This window comes from Gymnodraco acuticeps, unplaced genomic scaffold (assembly GCF_902827175.1).
Source record: "Gymnodraco acuticeps unplaced genomic scaffold, fGymAcu1.1, whole genome shotgun sequence".
In the NCBI taxonomy this organism is placed as follows: domain Eukaryota; kingdom Metazoa; phylum Chordata; class Actinopteri; order Perciformes; family Bathydraconidae; genus Gymnodraco; species Gymnodraco acuticeps.
Window position 1 is genome coordinate 117,861 of NW_022991003.1, and position 12,734 is coordinate 130,594.

Genomic DNA, 12,734 nt, shown 5'->3' on the forward strand with positions numbered 1-12,734 from the left:
ACGCAGTCACTAAATAACTGATTAAAAACGTACCCATGGCCCGGAGGAACTCCTCGTACAGTTCGAAGGTCATGAGAGGGCTGGGCAGGTCACGCAGCCACTGTTTGAGAACACTGGCAATGACGTGGATGTTGTAGTCGTCCAGGTTCACAACGTTCACATCTGGTCAAACACAGACACGTTCAGGCAAATTAACTTTATGTGACGTATTTACGGTACAGTGTAACTAGTAGAAAAATACCTAGGAGTAGATGTTGAATAAGAAAAAGAAGAAGAAGAAAGAGGAAATAGTTGTAGGAACGTATTTATAATGCGAGTGACTGTAAGACTAGTAGTACTTGTGGTAAAGGAACAAGAGTAAGAAGTACCAGTAGTACCAGTAGTACCAGTAGAGTGGTCATAGTAGTAGTAGGAGTAGAAGAGGAAAATGTAGTAGTAGTGGTAGTAGTTGAAGAAGAACAGATTATATTCAAGTATAGTATAGAAATTGCTCAGGACTTTTGTCGCAAAATCAGCTTTTACTCTTTCAATCCTCAAGTTAGCTAATATTTCAGCAGTAGAATAACTAACTGAATGAACAAAAAGTCATAATTAATTATTAGAAAACATGGGTGATACACATATATGTGTAATAAAGTTGTCAGTGTCAGTCTGACCTGTGTCCAGCCCCAGGCGCAGCTCTTTGATCTTATTGGTGGAGCCAGACTTCCTGTAGATGCCCTCGGAGTAGAGGCCGTGCATCTCGATGTAGTTGATGAGTTTCTCCACGAGCTGCGGCACCGTCCGCTCCTCGCTGGTCAGACGGGACAACTCCACACCGTACTGCCTGGACGACAGCTCCGGATCGTACTGCACACACACACAAACACGTCACACTACAGATAGACCACTGTGTGTAATTTAAAGACTAATGCAATGCTACAATGTGCTAACATTAGCTACTATAAGCTACAAGTCATACCAGACCAAGTAAACCTGTAGCAGCAAAACCTTTGAGGGTACTTAATCAATAATTAAGGGTTTTATTGCTCATTAATTTACATGTATTATAATAAGAATCAGATGTTTCTTTCTTCTTACAAAAATTGACACGTTTTTTTGCTTTGAAACAAGGAGTTTGCTACTGTAAATGCTTAAGAGTAAATTGTACAAATGAATGCCTACACCTATAAGATACCAATAAAAAGTATTTCTGGACAAAGCTTTTGTTACAAAAACAGCAGCAAGGAGATTACATTTGTATCTAAGTGTCTATTTCTCCAAATGTAAACAGTTTCCAGAATACATATGACAACAAAAGGGAAAGGAAAAATGCTAATTAAACACAATTTACACAACATTTGACAGGCATACATTTATTTATTGTGAGTTAAATAACATAAAGACACAAAGGAAATCAAATAGGCTTAAATGTTAAAAAATGTTTTGATCCATTTCCAGTGTTGTGTTTTAACACCTTAGTGAAATTACAGCATCCCGAAACCATAAACCTTCAGATAAATCAAATCTCCTCCTACCTTTTTACTGCACTTGGTGGTCATCTTGGTGCAGCACTTCCTATGGCAGGCGTAGCGACACACTGCAGACAACAGATCAACACAATGAGACTCTAAAACCTCCGCACAACAACATCTGCAGTCAGTCCGTCACGACCTCGAAGAGTAAAGAGTGCAGAGGCGGCGAGTTTGGGTGTCTGTTGCTCACTGAGTGCAGATGGAGACAGTAACTTCATAGAAGATGGATTTATGAGGTTTAACCGAGTTTTTCTCACACTCAGTGAGGCAGGGCAAGTGCGTGTGTGTGTGTGTGTGTGTGTGTGTGTGTAAGAGTAGGAGGGGTTGTAATGTTCTGTGTGGGTGGAAATAAAAACTACACACACGGTCAGCAGTGTGAGTAAGTGAGTTAGGAAAACATTAGGAACTTCTAGTGGTGTATATTACTGTGTGTGTGTGTGTGTGTGTGCGTGTGTGTGTGTGTGTGTGTGTGTGTGTGTGTGTGTGTGTGTGTGTGTGTGAGATATTAGGCAGACTTGCAGATATTTACCGTCGGCTTTTATGGAGAATACAGGCAAAAAAACAGCAATTTTCTAACGTTTAGTATTTTATCTTGAACTATATTTTCCCAATTGAACCGGACACAGTGGTTTGAATGTGTGTGTGTGTGTGTGTGTGTGTGTGTGTGTGTGTGTGTGTGTGTGTGTGTGTGTGTGTGTGTGTGTGTGTGTGTGTTTTGTGTCCAATCCTTACGTTTGCAGACGCAGGCGCGGTCCATCATCCAGATGAGGGAGGAGCAGTACTCGCAGTATGTGGGGATGCTGTACTGTGTGGATTTAAAGATGTGGCCGTTGTGTTCTTCCACCTGCAGGAGTGTGTGTGTGTGTGTGTGGGGGGGGGGGGGGGGGGGGGGGCGGGGGGGGGAGCAGAAGTTAGTTCAGCACAAACATTGTTGTATGCAATATTTGTCTTTAGTATACCATTAAAATAACAACTCACAATGTCTGTTTCCTTCTTTCTTGACTTCTTGCGTTCTCGTTTAGGAGCCTGGACAAAGAAAAGTGTGTAACTTACATTGTGATGTTTTGTAATCTCCTTGTGAGTACTGCACATTGAATTCATTGATATCGATAGATAATAACTGCATAATAGTTATCATTATTTACATCAATCAGTTTATAACTCTTACCCTGCCGATGGTTCCCTGCATGGGCTTGTACTCGGTCATAAACTCGTCCAGGAACACCTTGAAGGTGTTGACCCACACCTTCACCGGCGACTCGCGCCAGTCCCTCTGCTCCAGGCGCATGGTCTTCTCCAGGATTTGTTCGAACAGGGCGTACAGATCCTTGTAACGGATACTCTTCCCATCATCCATCTGGTGGTTAAAGGCAAGTAAGAAGAAATACTCAGAATCATTGGTGATTTTGTGTCAAATCACAAATGATTCCACCAAAACATCAGCAAACACTTTTCTGGCTTCTTCCAAATTAGTTTTTTTAAGATAAGATAAGATAAGATGGACTTTTATTAATCCCAGTGGGGAAATTCAGCGGGTTAACAGCAACAGGGTAAGATTGAAAAGCAGGACAGCACAGATTCGCACAGATTAATACAATCAAAGATACAATCGAAGGATGTGGAAAGAGTTTTGTTGGAAAAATATAATCCGATTTTTCATTACTCCCAGGACTAAAAGTGAATACGCACATACTCAAGAGGCATGCTGGAGACTGTGTGGGGTGAGTAATGTTGGACATGTTTTTTGGGAATGTGCGAAAATGAAGGGATACTGGGATGATGTATGTCTAACAAGTAACATGTAATGTAAGTAACATGTAATGTATGGACTGTGCTCAAGCGGATTTTGGGATATGAGGTCCCGAACACTTTTGAAGTACTTTATTTAGGAAACCTCACAAGGAGCATTGTCCAATACGGAGACCAATATCTTGTTCGTATACTGATAGCATCAACGAAAAAAACAATCACCAGGAAATGGCTACAGGAGGAACCCCCTGCAGCCAAGGACTGGTTGGAGAAGTACTTGCATATGGAAAGACCAGTGTTGGGACTAACCCGTTACAAAGTAACGCGTTACTGTAACGCCGTTATTTTTGGCAGTAACTAGTACTCTAACGCATTACTTTTTTAATTCAGTAACCGTTACTACATGATGCGTTACTCCGTTAGTTTTTTTTAATATAGTCAACAGCCAGGCGAACAGAGATGAGTACTGTACTTGAGTAAATGTACTTAGATACTTCCTGTGTCACATGCGGAGACGCGCTGTGGGCGTGTTTGTGTTGTTTACTAACAAGACTGTCATGGCGGCGGCGGAGCTCAAGTCTAGTTTCTCCACCTGGAGATATTCTCACTATTTCACTTTTGTCGAGCACAAAGAAAAGAACGTTTTAGTTAAATGTAAGTTGTGTCCTGGCGGGTCAAATATCCTATCTACTGCCCAAACCAGTAATTCAAATCTCTTAAAACATCTGCAAAAACAACATGCTGGGACGAAGCTAGTAGCTAAGACCACAGAGACTCAGCCGACGCCACTCCACCTCCACCTAAGCAACAGCGGCTGGATTTTAACCAAGGGACTGCTAGCCAGGGAAAAGTCGATAAAGCCATTGCACGGTATGTTGTAGAACACATGCAGGCTATTGCTACAGTGGAGTCACCCGCTTTCAGGGAGCTAGTTAGCATGATAGCATGTCCGGGCGGCACACGGCATATGGGACGGAAAACTTTTTCCAACTACCTGGAAAAAGAATATACAAAAATGGAAAGCCAGCTAATATCGATGCAATCCAGATTGCATATAATGCATGTCAAGTTGATCAACAGATTGTATTATTCTCCAATGCAATAACAGTACTGAAATGAAGGATATACGGGCATTAATTGGAGCCATTAAGTAATTAAAACGTTACTTTTCACAGTAACGCATTACTTTTGGGTGTAAGTAACTAGTGAAGTAACTGAGTTACTTTTGAAATGAAGTAACTAGTAATGGTAACTAGTTACTGCTTTTCAGTAACTAACACAACACTGGGAAAGATTCACCCATGTGCTCAGAATGAAACTACCAGAATTTGAAAATAAACTGTTTAAGTGGACCCCTTCACTAAGTCACAGGGAACCCTGACCTTAGTTACATTATGTATAGATAATTATTTGATCTCTGACAATACTTTTGTTTGTATTGTTGTTCCTGAAAATAATAAAATCGAAGTTAAAAAACAAACAATTAAAGATTTTTAAAAAAATGATAAAATAACTATAAAATAAGAAATGAATTCAAATGAACATATATACATATTGGGTCATATATACATATTAGATATATGCACATGTGTGTGAAACAGTGTGTATTTTATGTGCAGTAATTGTGTCACATTGTTGACCTCGTGTTGTGCAGCCTGATGGCTATTTTATTCCCCCTCAGTGCTACGTTTGCTAAAACAGACAACCTATAAGGCATGTGAGACACTTTAGTATTCTTAACTGTGAGTGAATTACAACGTCCCAATCTTCCTCGAAAGAATCTCTCAAAACTCACTTATAACTAGCTTTCAAACTCTGATCAACAACCCCCATTTTACTCGCACTTGGATTAGCACTACGCTTTATGTTTTCTGTTTTTCTTTGTACTATTTCTGTTCTGATTTTATGTAAAGCGTCTTATTATTATCTCTACCTTCCTGACGCACAGCTGTAAAGAGGTCCTGTGGTGCTTAAAATCAGCTGAGAACAAACAAAAAGAGAAGAGCATGGAGGACTCACTGCCAGCGCGGTGGAGTACGAGTTGAAGATGTTGATCCTGAACTCCCTCAGAGCCTTCTTGAAGACGACGTCCACCATGGTGTCCTTCTTACCGTCCTCTGACTCCAGGTCGGCGATCTGCAGGGACAAATGATAATGAAGTTCACAGCTAAGCTCATGACAAGTAGATAAGGTGAATAAAGTCAGCACAGGTTTAACCAGACACGTTTAAAAAACTAAAAAAACGTTTGAATATAATACTTTTATACAATTATACCTCTTCTAAATTGGATGTGAATGCATCTTCATCTGCAGAAATAAAATTCATTTCGGGCCTTCTTTCTATCACGTCCTTGTGCCAACTGATAACATTGAGGTCTGGTTATTAACAAAAAACAGGTACGCTGACTCCAGAGTAAGATGTTGCTGTTTAGATTTCTTTAAAAGGGGACCTATCATGCAAAATGCACTTTTGTACATCTTTTATACATGAATATGTGTCCCTGGTGTTCCAGGGAACTCACCAAGTGTCAGAAAACACAACCCTCTCTCTTTTCCTCTATACCCAAATCTCTTAAAACGGGGCTGCAACGGATCTGATACAGACTGATCCAGATTTGAACACTTCTATGACGTCACAGAAGTGGTGCTACGGCTATTGGTCCAACTCCACCAATCAGGAGGAGACAGCCACGGACATTGCCATTCGAAAGCGCTGGAGACGATGTAGTACATATTACAGGCCTGTAGATGGTGCTGTTCTCACAGAATCAGCCCATGAAAAGACAGTGTTAAATAGAGCGAAATGAGGAATGGCTAAAATGCATGATCTGTTTGGTATTTTGAAAAATAAAAAGTATAAATATGCCTTATATAGGTATGGTCCTACACTATATTATTCAAATATAGCATGATAGGTCCACTTTAAATTATCTTATTAATGCTGCTTTTGAACTGCACCAACAGAATTATATTAACCTCAGTTGTGTTGGGGTGGCGGAGAAAGATATCTCAAACCCTGACAATTAAACTTTAATCATGCCCCTCTAATTTTGAGGGGACTGAACATTGAAGTTACATATATTAAAAGGCACTTCTACAGATACATACTGTACACAACTAAATGAAATGGACAACAGAGCCTTTGGGAGAACCAAACTAAAATACTACGTCAGTGCATGTGTGTTTGAGTATGGGTTTGTGTGTGTGTGTGTGTGTGTGTGTGTGTGTGTGTGTGTGTGTGTGTATATATATGTGTGTGTGTTCAGGTACAGGTTTGCCCTCTGACCTTCTTTCCTCAGTTGTGTTGGGGTGGCGGTGGAAATCTCACAGACTGATATCTCAAAACCGTGAACATTTTTACAAATATGGTGTCCTTCTAATTTTGCGAAAACTGACAATTTATGTATTTAAGAAGATTTTGAACCTTGAGTTTAAGGTAACTTTACACTTTTATAGATACACTTTTTTTTGGTGATCTACACAAAACTACAGGTTGGCCCTCTGACCTTCTTCATGAGGAAGTCGTTCATGGTGCGGTAGTCGTGAGCCGAGCTGAGGATGTGCAGCGCGTCGTTCTGCCACTGCGCCGGCTCCAGAGCAACGCTGCTGATCTTCACGCTGCGACGCCTCCTCATCTTAGGAGACGGCTCCTTGTTCTCCTTACTGACCGCCCGAGAGGAAGAGGAGGCCTCCACATCTGGAATGTGAGGAGGAGAAGGAGGGCCTACTGGGAGGAAAGAGACACACATGGAGAAGAAGGTGGAGAGAAGATGGATAATAAGGTTTTGTGTTAATTGTAGGAGCCAAAATGCTTTAGTAGCTTATTATTTGTTAACACCACAGACACGTGTAATGGGTTGTTTCCGGTAATTGTCACATGGGTGTGGTTAATGGTATTTAGGGCACCTGGTGTATGTGGAGGTTTAGTAGGCAAGGCAAGTTTATTTATATAGCACCTTTCAACACAAGGCAATTCAAAGTGCTTTACAAAAAATGAAAATGGCATTTCAAATCAGTCATTAAAAAGAAAAGCTAATAAAATAAACATTAAAAGAAAAAATACATGGATAAAAGTTACAGTGCAGTTTAAGATGTAGTAACATGACAATGGGGGTGAGGTTAGCTCTGATATCTTTTGTTGACTGTATGATTCTGTTTATTGTTTTGAGTTACAATATTAAATATCCTTAAAACGTAGAGTTCAGTTGTTGATTATTTATACGCGTCACAACAATGAGCGAAGTTTAGCTTCAGAGCGGCCGTATTCAATGGCAATGTAGCCGCCACATTAATACAGATACTGAAATCTGCATTAAATAGTATTCTATAGTTTACTGTACAGAGCTAGTCGTCATGACTCCTGATCTCCTTGTGGAGGAAGGCAACCAAAACTGAATCATGTTTGCAGATACATTTCTTTTACCATGTGCTTCTGCAGATTCGCTCCTGCTGGCCTCTCGCAACAGTTTTTTCTCGCTCTTTGTCTTACTCCAGAACCGTATCCTTCCTTTCATCCTGCTGAATCACACAAAACACAATTGATTGATTATATTTCATTCATTTAAGAACATACAAACACTAACCCACCCCCAACTAAATGGAAAATGTAAGAACACTAAATTATTTTATCATTTGCTGTCAATTATTTGTGTCCCTCAATAATGCATCGCTATGTCACACTGCAGTTGTTAAGTAACCCTACTAAAGAGACACAGGTTCAATACAAGGTCAGTAAGTGTTTTCTTTAAATTAATGATCAGTGGCGAGCCGTGACTTTTATACCTAGGCCCTCTGACCCCTTCCCTCGAAAAAAAGAAAAAAAATAGTTATTACGTCACAGCGTGTACTACAGCGGATTATTAAATCAACGGCCCGCCCGGGGTGCAAAGCGCATCAATGAAAGCGACCCTCCACCACACAAAACATCACCTATAAATAACCCAATTTGTGTTCTTTGAAATTGAAAAGGGTATTGCATTGTGTTTGTTACTTTCGTTGCAGTTGTATGTCTTAAGTGTAATTTGGCATGCTTTTATTTTGAAGGCGAGTTTACGCTGTTGACAGGAAGTTGTTGTTGCTATGGAAACAAGAAAAGTTTCACAGTGGGCGGAACTTGTCATAAAGTCCGCAATAATAAAACCCACCCATTTAGAGGGAAGATATGATTGGTCAATTGTACATTTGACATTAGTCTCTCGTTCAGATACTATAGCGGGCCCCTCTGTGAATTAACAGCAGGACCACCAATCAGCTCCTGTCTTCATAGTAACTCGCAGAGACGAGCTTCTTTCATTTGACCCTTCACATTCACAGATTCCCAGATTCGAAGGATTTATTTCTATGGAAATGTTATTTTAAATACAATTAAATCAAGTTATTTTGGTAAAACTAATGAAAAATATAACAAAAAAACATATTTACATTTTTTTTTAAATGTTTTTAAATATTATTTTGTAGAATATCTTAGGCCTTCAGAGAGGGCCTAGAGGGCCCTGATGGCTCGCCACTGTCAATGATATTCTATGTGTCATCTCTCTTTTGCTACATCACGGTTAAAGCTGATGCAGTCTGCTATTAAACCTGTTAACACTGGAGTTACCAGGAGCATACTTTTCTATACATTATGTTATTTTAGACTCTTACCCTCCATCCTGACTGGAGGTTTTCCTGAGGACTTCCACCTTGCCCAGGTCTCCTGACGACATGGTCTTATGGATCTTCTTCTGGTCTTTGTGAGATGACTGGAGAGCAGAGAACAACAACCGGGTGAGAAACAAACATTATTTACGGTATATACTCGTCCAGAGCGCTCAGTTTCCTGTAAATGACAGATTGGTTGTTTTTGTTTGTGCCTTATGGACAGGATTATAGTAAATCAGGAGGACATCGTGAGGTTAATTACTTATTATTCTGGTTCTAGTTATAGTAGATTTACTGATTATGCTACTGATATTAAATCTACTGAATCTGAAGAGATGGAGATGTTTTTAGATGTTGAGAGAGAAACAGAAGTCATGCTGGTAAGATCCGTTTAAGTTCAAATAAGGCTGTTAGTGAGAAGTCTCTCTGCTCGAGGTCTCCAGCATGCAGGAGCAGCAGAAGTCATGTTTTCAGGACAAGATCTTCAGTCTGTCTTTACTGTTAAAATCTCAGTGTATTGTTAATAAAAAAGATGAAGAGATAGAGCCTCGAGGTGATGCTGATTCTCAGACCGACAGCCACCAGAGCGACGTGCAAAGCGACGGTAACGGTGTGTTGGAGCGACGCGGAGAAACATCAGTGTGATTGGTCGGACTGTAGCTGGGCAGAAACAGTCCTACAGTAGTGAAATATTCGATGGGAGGGGGTTAGAAGTGTTAAAAGGCTCCTGCTGACGCTCGTACAGCTCCACCTGAGAGGAAGGTGGAGGAGCAGAAGTGGAGACAGGAAACATTCGGTTTTCTTAGAGGCCATGGGACCTCCGGAGATCCGGTGTTTTTACCATCTCGGAGTCACTTTGACAGTCGTCCTCGGGGAGGGCGAGCGGGGGGGACGGAAGGGGGGGCAGCGTGTGGGAGTGGGCGGGGGTGTAGTACTCGTCGTCGTCGTCGGACTGCGTGGCGCCCTCAGAGTTACAGCGCGTCAGGAAGTCGGAGCGCGTCCGGGACATTCGCGCTTTCTTTTTGGGGCCGGGGCGACCCACCTGCTACCCAGGCAACCACAGGGACATCAGGTCAGCTGCTCACATGAGTGAGTGAGTGTGTGTGTGTGTGTGTGTGTGTGTGTGTGTGTGTGTGTGTGTGTGTGTGTGTGTGTGGGTGTGTGTGGTGTGTGTGTGGTGTGTGTGTGTGTGTGTGTGTGTGTGTGTGTGTGTGTGTGGTGTGTGTGTGTGTGTGTGTGTGTGTGTGTGTGGTTGTGTGTGTTGTGTGTGTGTGTGTGTGTGTGTGTGTGTTATGTATACAGATGTGAACAAATACTAACCATGTTTATTGGATTCAACAAAAACATATTTTATTAGAGAAAGAAATGGCTAATCTTTGGTTCTGGAAGACAATATTTCCCCAGGTTTATCAATCCACTGTAAAATAGCTGTAGGTGTTTATTTGTACTTTTTAAATCTGGAATAATGAATGTATGTCCATTCTGGATTGATTTCTGTAAGCTATTTTCTGTTTATATTCAAGTCAAACGAAGAGCGTATGATTCTGGTTGAAATCAAACCTGTGGTGGGTGAGGAGCAGCTTGAGTTGTTCCTGTGTGTGTGTGTGTGTGTGTGTGTGTGTGTGTGTGTGTGTGTGTGTGTGTGTGTGTGTGTGTGTGTGTGTGTGTGTGTGTGTGTGTGTGTGTGTGTGTGTGTGTGTGTGTGTGTGTGTGTGTGTGTGTGTGTGTGTGTGTGTGTGTGTGTGTGTGTGTGTGTGTGTGTGTGTGTGTGTCCTACCTCTCTGTTTCTGGACCCAGATTTAGAGTCGTCTCTGAACATGGCGAGAGATCTTTCCTGGTTCACCAAATCCTTATCTGACCTGCAACACAGAACCAGAAAAATGTAACATTAAACAAAAGGCACAAAGGTACTTTATATTTGTCTTCACTCTATCGATGCTTCTATAGAAATAATCTCATTTCTCCAGTAGAATTAAAAGCAGTACACAAATACATACATCTTCTGAAAATGTTTGGTCGCAGGCCTGAAAGCAATGCTACTGAATATTTGAGGTTAAGTTATTCAACAATTGTATTCATATTTGTTATGTATTATCTAAGTCAGGGGTGCCCACACTTTTTCAGCTTGGGAGCTACTTTTAAAATGACCAAAAAAAAAAGAAAATATATATTTTTTATTTAAATGTTTTCAATGCCATGCGATCTACCCACACTGACTTCTCAATCGACCGGTCGATCGCGATCTATGTATTGGGCACCCCTTATCTAAGTCATGTTACTGAGAATAATGTTTATTACATTTTTTATGATTTAAATAAGTGTTTGGACTTTTCCAAAAATGATTTAGTCAGAAAAGTCCTCTGTTGTTATGATTTCAATGGGGTTTTGAGTTAATTTGAGTTTTTCTAAAAGCAGATTTGGTACTTTATGTAAAAGATTATGTGAATAAAATGTTTTCAGTATGGTGTCAAGCTTACTTGGAGAATGGCAGCTTGCGTCTGGGCGGGGAGAACACGCTGTTGGAGGGTTTCTCCACCATGTTCACGATCACAGTCTGGGCCGAGCTCTTCTTCTGGGCTTTGGGAGGTTTGGTGTCCAGCACGGGGCTCGGGGCGTCCTGCGCCGGGCGGCTCGTCTTCCTCTCGGGCTGCCGGGGGGGGGCGGGGGGGATGCTGGGCTTCGGCTGCGGGATGATCTGGATGTCCACCTCTGAGGAGCAGACCCCGGATTCTGGACTTAAAGACGGGACTTCAGGGGATTTGTCCGCCCCACATACATCACTCTCAGGCTGGGTAACAATCCCTACAGGTTGCTCCATCTCTACAACCTCTGGGTCTGTAGCGGGGGTCATTTCGGGGGCTGATGCTGCTTCAGAAGCTCCTTCTAGGATGTGGGCTGCCAGCAGCTCCCCCTCCTCCAATGGACTCTCCTTCTGCATACTGATCAGGACCACCACAGGCCTCCGAGACGTCAACTCCCTTCTCTCAGATTTGCTGGGGCTTTCGAATGTTGGTTCGTGAACTGGACTTTGGTCAGAAGCGATATAAAACGTTGCCCTCCCACCATCTGCTTTGTTTGGCGGCTCCATCACTGGCTTTTCATTAAAGTTAGCGTCTCTCTCGTGTAGTTGCATATGCAGTGCAGTAGACTCTGGGATAACACCTCCAGAGCCGTTGGTCTCCATGTCCTCCACACTGAGGAGCTCAAAACTACCGTGACTAGCTGGAGACCCCCGAGGGGAAAGTCTGTGAGGGTCTGCCAGAGCACAGGTGCTGGTTTCAGGGACGGACTCTTCCTGCACGCTGGTGGTCCGGACCTTCAGAAGCTCTAAGCTGAACTGAGCCTGCTCCAGCTCTCTCATCCGTCGGCTCTTTCTCTTTATCCTGATCTTATCGCTGGTCTCGTCCATGCTCATGCTCCTGCTCCGCTCAGAGTCCTCCTCTCTCTCCATGTCTCCCCCGTCTAACACGGCGGGCTGAGGGTCTTCAGTCAGTTCTACTGAAATATCCTGATCGCAAACTTCCTGTCCTGATGAGGTGAGGTCCTCGATGGTTCCTGCATCCATCTCTGCTGCTGCTGGACTCTGATGTCTCTCATGCTGCTCCTTCACGTCCCTGAACCTTATAAGTGGAGAATGCAAGAGTGTGATTAGCAAAGGTCTCCATACAGAGCAGGCAGAACATGTCATATAACAAATGAACACACACATTTAGCTAAAAAGACAAATCGAATTTGTGGTTTCTACAGACTTCCACATCCACACTAACCTGCAAGAATGCCAACACATTTTTTTATTTAAACAAATGTATTTAGTTCTCTGTGGATGTATTA

General features: G+C 42.1%; 1 protein-coding gene across 1 annotated transcript in view; it reads right to left on the reverse strand.

Moving 5' to 3' along the window:
- The window catches only part of LOC117559360 (unconventional myosin-IXAa-like), a 150,964-nt gene that overhangs the window by 13,475 nt on the left and 124,755 nt on the right, over positions 1-12,734 (reverse strand). The window contains 13 exon segments of the mRNA XM_034236088.1: positions 34-162; positions 657-849; positions 1,518-1,579; positions 2,247-2,358; positions 2,493-2,540; positions 2,683-2,871; positions 5,283-5,399; positions 6,770-6,987; positions 7,687-7,778; positions 8,907-9,004; positions 9,745-9,948; positions 10,681-10,762; positions 11,381-12,523. Coding sequence (XP_034091979.1) covers positions 34-162; positions 657-849; positions 1,518-1,579; positions 2,247-2,358; positions 2,493-2,540; positions 2,683-2,871; positions 5,283-5,399; positions 6,770-6,987; positions 7,687-7,778; positions 8,907-9,004; positions 9,745-9,948; positions 10,681-10,762; positions 11,381-12,523 — 2,687 coding nt within the window.